Source organism: Ailuropoda melanoleuca, chromosome 13 (assembly GCF_002007445.2).
Source record: "Ailuropoda melanoleuca isolate Jingjing chromosome 13, ASM200744v2, whole genome shotgun sequence".
NCBI classification, from domain to species: domain Eukaryota; kingdom Metazoa; phylum Chordata; class Mammalia; order Carnivora; family Ursidae; genus Ailuropoda; species Ailuropoda melanoleuca.
Window position 1 is genome coordinate 3,792,828 of NC_048230.1, and position 13,641 is coordinate 3,806,468.

At 36.2% G+C, this 13,641-nt stretch overlaps 1 protein-coding gene across 4 annotated transcripts in view; it reads left to right on the plus strand.

Moving 5' to 3' along the window:
• Positions 1–13,641, plus strand: part of SSH2 (slingshot protein phosphatase 2) — a 250,029-nt gene that overhangs the window by 94,003 nt on the left and 142,385 nt on the right. For all 4 annotated transcript variants that reach the window (XM_034640201.1, XM_002912307.4, XM_011225237.3 and 1 more), the window contains one exon: positions 7,441–7,484. In XM_034640201.1, the coding sequence (XP_034496092.1) occupies positions 7,441–7,484 (44 nt within the window). Of the gene's footprint in view, positions 1–7,440; positions 7,485–13,641 lie in introns of those variants that run through there.

Here is a 13,641-nt window from a genome sequence, read left to right on the forward strand (position 1 = left end):
TGTGCTGTCCCTCTCTGCCTCTCTCTGTGTGTCTTTCTCTCTCTCTCTCTGACAAATAAAATCTTTTAAAAAAAATTAATAAAGGATTGTAGACAAAAGACACCCAGCAACAGCTCCCAATGGTAACCCAGAAACAGAACTGGGTGTTGCCACAAGAAAGATGCATAGTAACTGTCAAGTTTGGAGGGAGACTGACAGCCTCTCAGGTGATTTTTTTAAAATGTCATGAACTTAAGGCTTTGAAACCATCTTTCAAAGCTGGGGAGGGATGTAGGAGGGGAGAGGGGCCTTCCACTTTGTTGAAATAGTGTGGACAAAGGAAGTTAATAGGTACCTTTGAAGTATAATGAATGAGTCCACTTGGATTGGAGAATATGGAAAGTGTAAATAATCTTAAACAATAAGGTTTGGGAAGGTACTTAACACCTATCTAGTGCAGTGTTTTTCAAGGCTAGCAGCACATCTCTCTCCCCAGCCTACTCATCAGCAAATACCACTTGGATGCTTACATTTTTCCAAACATCTTTTACTTAGCAACCTACTTTTATGCTCAGGTAATAGATTCATAAGAATGCATTAATCTTTCAGTTCATAGTTAATGGTTCCTGAATAACCCTAAAATTAAATGCACATTTAGAATCTCATACCATATTGTTTATAGGTTGAATTTTTCTTAAGAGCATCAAAAACTAATTATTTAACAATAGGACTGTGCGATATAAAAAGAGCAACAAACATGTAATTCAGTCATTTAATTAATTAGATCTCTTCCTTACACATTAGAAATGATTCCGTTCACTAAGAAGAAACTAAGAGCTACCTCTATACTTTTCTCCTGGTAATTTCTAATGTTCTGAGCAGCTTGACTATTTGGCTTTTTTTCTTTTTCCTGACAATGTGTGAAGTTATTTGACAACGTAGTTGGTTATATCTGTCATATGAACTTGTTAGAATAGAATAGTAGGCCTTGTACCTTTAGCTACCATTTAAGTGCCACTATTCAAGATAACTGCATGACTTATTCTTACTGAATAAGCCGTGTTTTATTTTTGCTTTTGTGGCAATGAATTCTACTGAAAGAAACATAATTGGGCATTTTCTTCATTTCTTTTAAATCCATTTTACTCTAAGGCCTACAATACCTTGATATATACTGGTTTTTTTTTCTAAGTAATAGCAATGGGAAGAAAATCATTCATTGCCCTGACTATTGTAATATTAATCTAAGAAAGAAAGACAAAGTTGAGTAATAATTCATTGTATATAAGGAGGGCATGTATTGCATGGAACACTGGGTATTATACACAAACAGTGAATCCTGGAACACTACATCAAAAACTAATGATGTACTCTATGGTGACTAACATAACATAATCAAAAATGATAACAAAAAATAAAAAAAGAAAGACAAAGTTGAGGATCTTGTAGTAGAAGCACTACTCTGACTTGCCTTTTGGTGTGTGCCCAAGGAATTTTCCACTCCTTTGGCACTATTTTAAAGTGTAGAACTCATAGAAGAAAAATGACAAAGGATATTATTTTATTATAAGCCATGAAAAAAGAAATGCTTTCCTTTGTGGCTCCCTCCCTACCCTCTATCTTTGGATATAGGTACAAAGTCAGATTTTTAGTTTGGAGGAAGTTAGTTATAACAGAAAGATAGACCTGAGTTCAAATCCTATCTAGACCACTTATTAGCATTGTATTCTTAAATAAGTCTAATTATGGTGCTTATTAAATAAAATATGCCTCTGTAGATATAACTAATTTTGTCTGTGTGTGGCCACTAAGGAAGCATCAAGGATGTTTTTGCTTTTTATTTCTCCATATACTCTCATCACAATTCTCACAGGTAAAAAAATCCAGGGCACCTGGGTGGCTCAGTTGGTTAAGCATCAGACTCTTGATTTTGGCTCAGATCATGATTTCAGGATCGTGGGATTGAGCCTCATGTCAGGCTCCGTGCTCATCAGAGAATCTGCTTGAGATTCTCTCTGTCCCTCTCCCTTTGCCCTTTCTCCCCAACTCATGTGCACTTTCTCTCTCTCTCCCTCTTTCTCTCTCTCTAAAATAATAAATCTTAAAAAAAAATCCACCAAAGAGCTGAAAATAATTTGAATATCCCCTTTTTGGTCGTTCCTTTTAGGTATAAAGGGAAGGGCATGAAGTTAGTAATAGGCCATAAACATAAAAGGTTGCTCAACCTTATTAGTAATCAAGGCAAAGCACATTGAGACCATTGGCAAAAAATAAAAACGATGATTCCAGGTGTTGGCTAGAATTTAGATCAACCGAAACAATTTCAGAGTGGGAGTATAAATCAGCACAACCACCTTGGGAAATAATTTGGCACTATCTTGTGAATGTTAACCTTTATTTACTCTGTGACCCTGCAATTCCACTGCTTGGTATATATCCTGTGTTGACACTCTTATGCATGTAGACCAAAAGACATGTACAAGAATGTTTATAGTGGCATAGTTGATGTCACCAAAAATTGGGAGCAATCAATATAAGTAGAATGGATAAACTTTGATATGTGCATATAATATAGTCTTTTGCCCCAGTAAAATGAAATATAGTTATATGTAATAAGTGAATGATCTTGTTTGCATAATACTATTTAAAAAGCATATTGGGAAGACTACATACATATAGTACAATTTTTAAAGCTCTTAAACAATCAAAACTAAATGGTATATTGTTTAAGAATATAGATGTAATTAAAAAGACAATGGAATTAAAAAATAATGAAATGAGGTAGAACCAATAAAGTAAATAAAAATGAAATTCTAAAAAAATATTCAAATAATGCAAAAGAAGACAGAAAAGGAGGAATAGAGTAATAAAACTGTAGGTGACAAACTGAAAATAAATAGTAACATTATAGACCCAAATCTGACCGTATCAAATTACATTAAACGTCATTGAACTAAACACTACAATTAAAAGGCAAAGATTGTCACAATAGACAAAGGAAGATGCGACTTTATTTTTTTAAAGATTTATTTATTTATTTCAGAGAGAGAGAGTGTTGGGAGGGGGGTAGATGGAGAGAGAGAGTCTCAAGCAGACTCCACACTGAGTACAGAACCCAATGCGGAGCTGAATCCCACAACCCCAAGACCGTGACCTGAGCTGAAACCAAGAGTTGGGCACTCAACCAAATGCACCACCCAAGCTCCCCAAGATGCAACTATATTTTGTTTATAAGAGACAGTCTTTAAAATATAAAGAGATTGGAAAATATGTCTTGCAAACGGTGAGCATAAATAAGCCTATAGTGGCTATATTAATATCAGATAAAGTAGATTTCAAGACAGAAAGTCTTATTAGAAGATAAAGCAATCTTGAGAAAGAAGAATCAAGTTGGAGGATTTGTATTTCCTTCAAAACGTACTATAAAGTACAGTAGTCAAGATAATGTGGTCCTGGCATAAAGACTGACAAATAGATCAATGCAACCGAATAAAGAACCCTGAAGTAGACTTCACCTATACAATCATTTGATTTTTTTTTTTTTTACAAAGGAGCCAAGTAATCCAATGGGGAAAGGAAAGTCTTCAACAAATGGTACTTGAAACTAGATATCCATGTGGAAAAAAATGAACCTCCTACTCACACCATATACAAATATTTTTTCAGGATGGGTCATAGACCTTATATAAAAACCATAAAGCTTTTGCTAAAAAGTATGGTAGAGTAGGGGCGCCTGGGTGGCTCAGTCAGTTGAGTGTATAACTCTTGGTTTTAGCTCAGATTATGATCTCAGGGATGTGGGATCGAGCCCCAAGTCTATCCCTCTCTCTCTCTGCTCCTGCCCCCATTCATGCACACTCTCTCGCTCTCTTTCTCTCTCTGTCTCAGATAAATAAATAAAATCTTCAAAAAAAGAAGAGGAGGAGGAAGAAAATACCTTGTGCAACATTTTAAAAAATATGGTAGAGTATTTTTGTGACTAAAGGGTAAGCAAAAGTTTCTGAGGACATGGAAAACAATAACCATTGGAGAAGAAAATTACTAAACAAACTGTAATTGCAGCTTTCAGACATTATTGATAAGTGTAAAGTGTTACAAGCACTCTGGGAAAAGGCTTGGCAATTTCCTATAAAACCATGCATGCATCTATCCCATTATCCAAGAGAAACAAAAACATATTTCCACAAAAAAAAACACAGAAGCAGGTTCCTGGGTGGCTTAGTCGGTTAAGCCTCCAGCTCTTGGTTTCAGCTCAGGTCATGATCTCAGGGCACTGGTATCAAGCCCTGCATCAGGCTCCACACTCAGTAGGGAGTCCGCTTGAGATTCTCTCTCCCTCTTCCTCTACCCCTCCCCCTGCTCGTGTGCTCTCTCTCCCTTTAAAATAAATAAATCTTTAAAAAAAAAACAAAGGAATGCTCATATAACAGCTTTATTCATAATAGATAAAAATTCAAACACCCCAAGCACATATATCAGTAGGAGATAAACAAACTGTGGTATATTCATACAATGGAATCCTCAGGAGTAAAAAGGAATGAGCTTCTGTTAAATGCAACAACATGGATGAATCTCAAAACAATGCTGAGTAAAAGAAGCCTTGTACAAAAGAGTACATACTATATGATTCCATTTATATGAACAGTGGAATCATATAAATGGAATTATATGCTATGTGCTAATTTGGGGGTGGGGAAGTTGTGATAGAAAAATCAGAACAGTGGTTGCCTCTAGGGGTGGATGGTGCCAGGTGTTGACTGAGAAGAGGTACAGGAAAAATTTCTGAAGTGATAGAAATGTTTTGCTTCCTGATACAAGTTTTAGTTACACAAATATATACATTTTCAAAACTCATTGAATGGTGCACTTAAGATTTGTGCATTTCATTGTATATAAATTTTACTGTAAAAGGCAAAAACTGTAATACTGAATTCTAATTAATTATACACATTTAATGGCAAATGTACTGATGTCTGTAACCTACTTTGAAATGCATCAAAAAGAAGGTAGATTGATGGAAAGGCAGACAAATTAATATGTGATAAAGTATATAAAATATTAATGGTAGAATACATATGGTGAATATACAGATTCACTATACAGTCTTTCAACCTTTTTTTATGTTTGAAATTTTTTATGGTAGAGTGAGAACAAGAAAATTATAAACTTAAAATTCAAGATAGTAGTCACATCTTGGGGGAAGGATAAGAATGGAGATAGGTAATAAGCACACAGATGCAAAGGTATCAGTACTAGTCTAGCTCTTTTTATTTTAAGGGTTTTTTTTTTTAAGATTTTATTTATTTTAGAGAGAGAATGTGAACAGGTTGAGGCGCTGAGGGGGAAGGAATAGGAGAAGGAAAGAATCTCAAGCAGACTCTATGCTAAGCGCAGAGCCCAACATGGGGCTCGATCTCACAACCCTATGATCATGACCTGAGCCGAAGCCAGGAGTTAGATGCTCAACCATCTGAGCCACGCAGGTGCCCCCATACTAGTCTAGCTCTTAAGTGTTCACAGATATTCATTGTATTATTGCACCTGATAACTTACATTTTTCTTAAATATACCCTTTATATAGTTTTCATACAATTAAAAAATATGGTAAGAATACATTACGAAGTTGAGCTCTGTTAACTAGTAATAACAATAATGAAGCACTATTTGTTAAATGACATTCCAGGAAATCATTTCTCTATATTATAGTTCCCTTGGGCCTCAAAATCTAACATTTACATTTGCTTATCTGAATCTTTTCATTTTCTTTCTTGCAAACTTTCCAGGTTCTGTTGACTCTAGAGGCAATTAATTCTTTTCCTTTTAACACCCTTCTTTTCAATCCCTAAAAGGAATACTTCTGAACCTAAAACCTCCCCTACAGGCAAATAGTTTAGCACACTATGACATTTAACCTGTCTTCTCTCTGTGGGTAGAATCTTTGCTGCCTTCTTCCCTTTGTGTAAAATAATAAGCTGCCTGAAATCAATAACAAAAATAAAATGAGAATAAAAGTGTAGAGTTTTAAGTAATAGTAGCTGACGAGGAATGGAGACAGAGTGATGTAGAGGTGAATGGGTTTGGTTCCATAAACTCGAAAATGTAGGTGGCTCAGTGGCAGACAGTACACACTGTTTGAAATTATTTTTGTCTTTCAGTTTTTATATTCACCAAATAGAGCAAAAGTGACCAAAAAACAAATATAAAATGTCAGGGAACAAACTTATCGAAGATCTTAGCACCTTAGTATTATTAATTCTCACATCTTTTCTCACTTTTCCTTTATGTCAATATTCTTGTGTACATGAAAATCTGTGTAATAACTTATATGACCTCACCTAGGCCAGGGAGGAGTAAATGATATGCTTTTTCAATGTGTTAGGAGGCAGTATTTTATCAGCTTTAATTCTAGCTTCACCATATGAGTTTCCTTGGGCAACTTATTTAGTTCCTCTTTGTGAATTTCAGTTTCTTCATCTGTAAAATCCATACTTCATTGAATCTAAATTGCCATGTTCTAACACCCTCAATTATTTTATGTGCCACTAAGAAAAAATAAATATTGCAATTAAACTATGATTCAGTGCTTTTTCATTGATTGAGCTATCATTGATTGAATATATTTATCCTAAGCTCTGTGTGTGTGTGTGTGTGTGTGTGTGTGAATCAGTAAGAAATGTAGTACCATCAGCCTTCTGAATTTTAAGATTTTATTTGTTTGTTTATTTATTTATTTTAGAGAGAAAGCGTGCACAAGCAAGGGCAGGGGCAAGGGTGAGGGAAAGAGAATCCCAAGCAGACTCTGCGCTGAGCGTGCAGCCCAGTGCTGGGCTCGATCTCACAACCCCCAAATCGTCACCCGAGCAGAAACCAAGAGTCAGATACTTAACCAACTGAGCCCCCCAGGCACCCCTCAGCCTTCTAAATTTATAAGTAATAAGTAGGACAGTGTACTTAAAGTGTAGAGCAAGGAGCCTGGCACATTATAAATATTCAATAACTAGTAGCCTTTGTGTTGAGGGTGATTCTATTCGTGATTTGATCATGTGCAGTTTGTGAAGTGGCTCACTGTTTAGGTTGTTCTTTGGGAATCAGAATTATTAATAGATCATCTCGATGAGATTTGTTGGTGGCAATCAGAATGCCCACTCATTTTGAATCTGAAGTAGCATAACAGTGGCATAACATCTTTAGTTGGTTTTCAGAGGTAATTCTTTCAACTTTGGGCATTTTGTTATCAATGAAATTTGTCGGCTATTGTTGAAGTTTCCTCCAGAAATAAATTCTGATACATATCAACCTTCCATGTTGGTTTAAGTTGCTATTTATGGAGAGAATTTGTTCAAGTGCACAAGATGAGTGAGATATTCCTACATGTAAAGCTTAGTAAAATTTTATCGTTGATACTATGATATGAGACCTCAGATTTTAATTTTTTTTTTTATCATTTTCCTGTCTATGCAGGAGGCAGACAGTGGGGAGGAGGAATGCCGGTCACAGCCCCGGAGGTATTGTGTTCATTATATTCTATAGCATTTCTGTAGTTAATGTTTTTTCTCTAATTCTTTCTTAGTCTTTTCAGATTAGCTTATCCTGGTTTCCCAAGAAGCTTAATTGGTCTCTTAAGAATCCAGTTACTGACTCAGAGATTTAAAATGGTAGATTGCATTATGTTGTACACATGAAACTAATATAATGTTGTATGTCAATTATACATTCATACATAAATACATACGTAAAATGGTAGATTGCTTTAAGAAAGTGCAGGTATGCCAATATTGGCCCAATTTTTACCCAAGTCTAGAGAACTATTTTGAGTAATAAAAAAGTAAATTTTCATTACCTTTTAGGAAAATATCGACTGAACATTTCAGCCTTCAGTTTTGTACTTAGGTTTATCATTCATTTTGGTAGATATTTAAATTCTTATAGATTGGTCAATATTTCACTTCCTAAATACAAAGGATATACTGAGTAACTTACCCAGCCCTTCAAATACAATGAATACTCACAGAGTAGTGGGTGTATTGTTAAAAGGGTACCAATACCTGCTGTCATTAAAAGAAAAAAGAAAAAGATTCTGTGAGATATTTAGGAAGTATATAAATATTTTTGTTATCTCCTTTAAATGGTTTTATAAATCAACTTTTTTCCTCAGGATACAGTTCTGGTAAGTTCAGGATGGTCATTTAAATGCTACCAAACTTGTATTCTCTGAACACAATCGCATGAGCCGTTCTGTATGATAAAGAGGAAGTACACAAGAAGCATGCTCAATGTGGAGAACCTGGCTGAAGAGAATGCTTCCTTAATAATGAATTATCAAGTGTTTGTTGCTGTATACCACTCTTGTAAACTACAAGTTTATATAAAAATAGTTCCTTTTCATCAATAACTGAGGTTTATTGACAGTATTTTTTCTGTCTTGGTTAGCATGAAAAATTTGGCTTGAAGCTTAATTTCTCACTCTCTTGGAAGATTGACAGTGAAAAGTCATTCTTTTGCATAGGGCTTAGAGATAGAAACCCAGAAAAAAAATTTAGCTGAATGATTACCAGAGGCACCATAATCTTATTCCCATTAGAGTGAAAAGAGGATTCCAAAAGATTCTGAATTTTCTACTAGGCCAGATGTAAAGATCGTTGGGTTAACTTCAAGCTTTACATATTGACTTGCCATCTACTGGGATAATTGTTGTTCCAAAAATTACATAATGATGAGGCAATGCAAGTTTACTCTCATTCACAGTCCTGAATTGTCAAGCCATTAAGAACCATAAAGACCACTGTTTTTAAAGTTGTTGGCAATAAATCATTAATAGGACAAGCAGAGTGTTTTTGTAGGCATCTTCTATTTAAAAGAAAAGGATCATTTATACCAAGAAGGAATGAAGAAAAACCTGGTAGCACCCGTTTTTTAAAATTTACTTGCCTGTTGTAATTTCTTACATTTAGTATGTTTCCCAGGCTATTTCTAAATCTAATTGCTTTAGTCTGAGTCAAAGCAAAGAAACTTCTTTTAAGTGCCAGTAATGCACCTTATAACAAGATGGTCTGTAAGAGGTTGATTTTTTTTGTGCGCCTGACTACTACAGATTACTCTGGCATTCCCCATCACTTACCACAGAATAAACCAGCAGTGAGTTAGCATCATTTCACTGAGCATGCCTGAACTCATCTTTTCAGTTTGCAGGCTCAATTGTGGTGTGTTGTAGAGAATTGAATAGTAAACAGCATAATATTTAAAACTAATGCCAATTCCACATAATAAAAAAGATGTTGCATTAATTATCTCTTATTTTAACCAAATGCCATTTATTGGGAAAGCCTTAGGTTAAAAGTAATCATTTAATATAATTAGCCCAAACCATGAAGTCTTTAAAAACCGATGTTCACAGGCAACAACAAAAATAGATAAATTAGTCTATATCAAAACTTTTACAAATCATATAGCTGATAAGGGGTCAATGTCCAGAATATATAAAGAACTCTTACAACTCAAGCACAATAGAAGAAGAACAACCTGTCTTATTCAGCTCAGGCTCCTATAACAAAATACGATAGACTGAGTGGCTTAAACAACAGGAATTTATTTCTTACAATTCTGTAGGCAGGGAAATCCAAGATCAACGTGCTGGCAGATTTGGTTCCTGGTGAGAGCTTTCTTCCTGGCTTTCAGACAGCTGTGTTCTTGCTGTGTCCTCATACGGTTGTGTGAGAGAGGATGCTGTGGTCTCTTCATATGTAGATATGAATCCTGTCATGGGAGCCCTGTGATATCATCATGACATCATCTAACCCTAATTTCCTCCCAAAGGCTCCCATCTCTAAATACCATCACATTAGGGGTTAGGGCTTCAACATATGGATGGGGGGGGCACAAAAATATTCAATTCATAACATTCCACCCTGGCCCCCCAATTCATATCCTTCTCACATAAAAAATATTTTCATTCCATCCCAGTAACCCCAAAAGTCTTAACTCATTTTGGCATCAACTCCGAAGTCTGAAGTCCAAAGTCTCATCTAAATATCTCATCTAAATCATGGGCCGCCTGGGTGGCTTAGTCAGTTAAGCATCTGCCTTCGGCTCAGGTTGTTGTCCCATGGTCCTGGGATGGAGCCCCATATCAGGCTTCCTGCTCAGTGGAGAGTCTGTTTCTCCCTCTCCTTCTGCCCCTCCCCCTGCTTGTGGTCTCTCATGCTCTCTCTCTCTCAAATAAGTAAAATCTTTTTTAAAAAAATATCTAAATCAGGTGAGATTAGAGGCAGAATTTCTCTCCAGCTATGAACCTCTGAAACCAGGTAAGTTATGCACTTCAAGACACAGTGGTAAGATAAGCTTAGGAAAACATTCCCATTCCAAAAAGGAAAATATGAGAGAAAGAAGAGGTGACTGGCCCTAAGTTAATCCAAAAGTTAGCAAGGCAAATTCCATTAGATCTTAAGGCTCAATAACACTCTTTGGTTTGGTACTCTGCACTGGGGACCCACTGGGGCAGTTGTCCTGCCTTCAAGACCCACTGGAGTGGTGGTGTCATCTCCATGGTTCAGCAGGGCAGCCCTGCACCTTTAGCTCCCTTGAAGTGCCACCCATCTGGCATTCTGCAAGGACCCATCTATCTGGCACTCTGCTGGGCAGCAGAACCAGCATAAAGGCAGTCTTGCCCCTCAGCCCTTGCACTCTAGGTCTCTGTTTGGAGTAGCAGTCCTGATGATCTCTGAATCGCCTTTGGGATCCTTATTCCCTTTTCTTGAAGGATAATATATGTTCACAGCTTTCCTTCATTCCATCTTGTTTTCTTTGCTTCCTTCAGTCCCAGCTGGCAGTGTTTCTGCTAGTATAAATCCCATCTCTATTCCTAGCTTCTGTGGAGATGGCTGTGGAGAGGTCCATGGTTCATATCCACTTTAATCACCACACCCTTTATTCTGAACATGCTTTCTCATTTTTCTACAACATAGACAGAGAATTTTCCACATCTCTAAGTTCTGTTTCATTTTGCTTAACAACTACTTCTTCAATTCATTTCTCTCTTCTTATATTTTACTATTTACAGTTGGAAGGAAAAGAAGCTGTTCCTTCAGTGCTTTGATTAAAAATCTCCTGAATTTATATATCTAATTTCCTCACTCACAAGTTATACTTTTCACAAAACTCTAGAACATGAACATAATTCAGCTAAGTTCTTTTGTACTTTATAACAAGTATTGCTTTTTCTCTGTTATCCAATAACATGTTCCTTATTTCCATCTGAGACCTCATCAGAATGGACTTTACTGCCCCTATTTCTATCAACATTTTGTTTATGATTATGATGTATTCTTTAAGAAGATGGAAGGCTTTTTTGCCAGCCCTCCTCTTTTCTTTCTGCGCTTTCACCAGAATTGCCATTAACACTCCCTTCATGACAATCTTACCTTTTTCAAGCAGGCACCTCAGAATTCTTCTAGCCTCTAGGCATTACCCAATTCCAAAGCCACTTCCACATTTTTAGGTATTCAGTATAGCAGCACCCCACTTCTCAGTACCAAAATCTATATTTGAGTTTTCCAGAGAACATAGGAAATATGTGGATAGATTTAGTATAAGGAATTGGTTCACCCAGTTATGGAAGCTGGGAAGTCCCCAAGATCTGCAAGTTGGAGACCCTGGAGAGCTGATGGTCTAACTTCCAGTCTGAGCCTGAGCCTAATCAGGAAAAGACTGATGTCATAGCTCAGAGACAGGCAGAGAGAGCAAATTCTTCCTTGCTCAGTCTTTTGTTCTATTCAGGCCTTCAATGGCTTTCAGTGGAATGGTGTAGCCTACCCAAATTGGGAAGGGCCATCTGTTTTACTCAGTCTACTTATTGAACTATTACTCTCATCCAGAAACAACTTCAAAGACACCCCCAGAATGTTTAACCAAATTTCTGGGCACAGAAATTTGTGGCCTAGCCAAGTTGACACATAAAATTAACCTTTGAATAGCTCAATTAAAAAATGGGTAAAGAACATTTCTCCAAAGAAGATATGCAAATGACCAATAAGTACATGAAAAGATGTTCAGTGTCACTAATCATTAGGAAAATGCAAATCAAAACTACAGTGAGATATATCACCACACTCATCAGGATGGCCACTATCCAAAAAACAGAAGATAACAAGTATTAGTGAGGATATGAAGAAATTGAAACCCTTTTGCACTGTTGGTGAAAATGTAAAATGGCACAGTGTAGCAGGTCCTCAAAAAACTAAAAATATAGGGGCGCCTGGGTGGCACAGCGGTTAAGCGTCTGCCTTTGGCTCAGGGCGTGATCCCGGTGTTACGGGATCGAGCCCCACATCAGGCTCCTCTGCTGTGAGCCTGCTTCTTCCTCTCCCACTCCCCCTGTGTGTTCCCTCTCTCACTGGCTGTCTCTATCTCTGTCAAATAAATAAATAAAATCTTTAAAAAAAAAAAAAAAAAACTAAAAATATAATTACCATATGATCTAGCAATTCCACTTCTGATTATATACCCAAAAGAATCAAAAGCAGAGTCTTGAGAAATTTGTACACCCACGTTCACAGCAACATTATTCACAATAGCCAAAAGATGGAAGCAACCCAAGTGTCCACTGGCAGATAAATGGATGAACAAATTATGGTATATACATATAATGGAATATTACTCAGCCTTAAAAAGGATGGAAATTCTGACACATGTTACAACATGGATAAACCTTGAGGACATTATGCTAAGTGAAATAAGCCAGTCACCAAATAATACGTATTGTATGTTTCCACTTACACAAGGTACCTACAGTAGTCAGATTCTCAGAGATAGAAAATAGAATGTTGATTGCCAGGGGCTGGGGGGGAAGAAGAGAATGGACTTATTGTTTAATGGGTACAGAGTTAAAGTTTTGGAAGAGAAAAAAGTTCTAGAGGTGGATGGTGGTAATAGTTGCTCAACAGTGGGAATGTACTTAATACACACTTACAAATAGTTAAGATGGCAAATTTTATGTTATATACATTTTACTGTAGTTAAAAAACAATGTATTCATGCTACATTGGCCCCTTTTTATGACAATTCTGCCAATACTTTGTCTTTCTCAAAAGATAAGCATAAAAAGATAACATGATCACAGAGCTAAAAATCCAGTTGTATATTTTTTTTGGTAAAAAAGCTAAATGGATGACACTCAATGCCAGTCTTCCTTGTGCATGTTTGTGAACTCATTGCTTTGCTGATTGTGTGGTAACCCACTTTGCTTAATTGGGAACAACCAGGAAGGTGAGTATAAGACTAAACCATACAGCATCCAATATTCAACAATTTGACCTATAAATGGCTCTCTCATATGAGTTAGCTAATAAAATTATAAGACAATAAATAAAAATGAACAAAAGAAATATACCACTGAAATCTCTGAAATCCCAAGACATCTTTTTTAAGGTGAATAGTGGTGATAGGAAACAAAGTACTTTAGATCTAAATTTAGAAAATAAGCATTTTAATTATAGTAGAGTTCTTTTATTCCTGTGTGTACCAACTCTAAGCTAAGAATTGTATAAAGTAAAGAGAAAAGGAATGACCTTTAGGAAATTGTTTGTAAGGTCAGAAATTTATAGTATTGTACAATAATATGGCTTCAAAGATCCAGAAATTGTGCTATTTTTTAAAAAGGCGAATGAA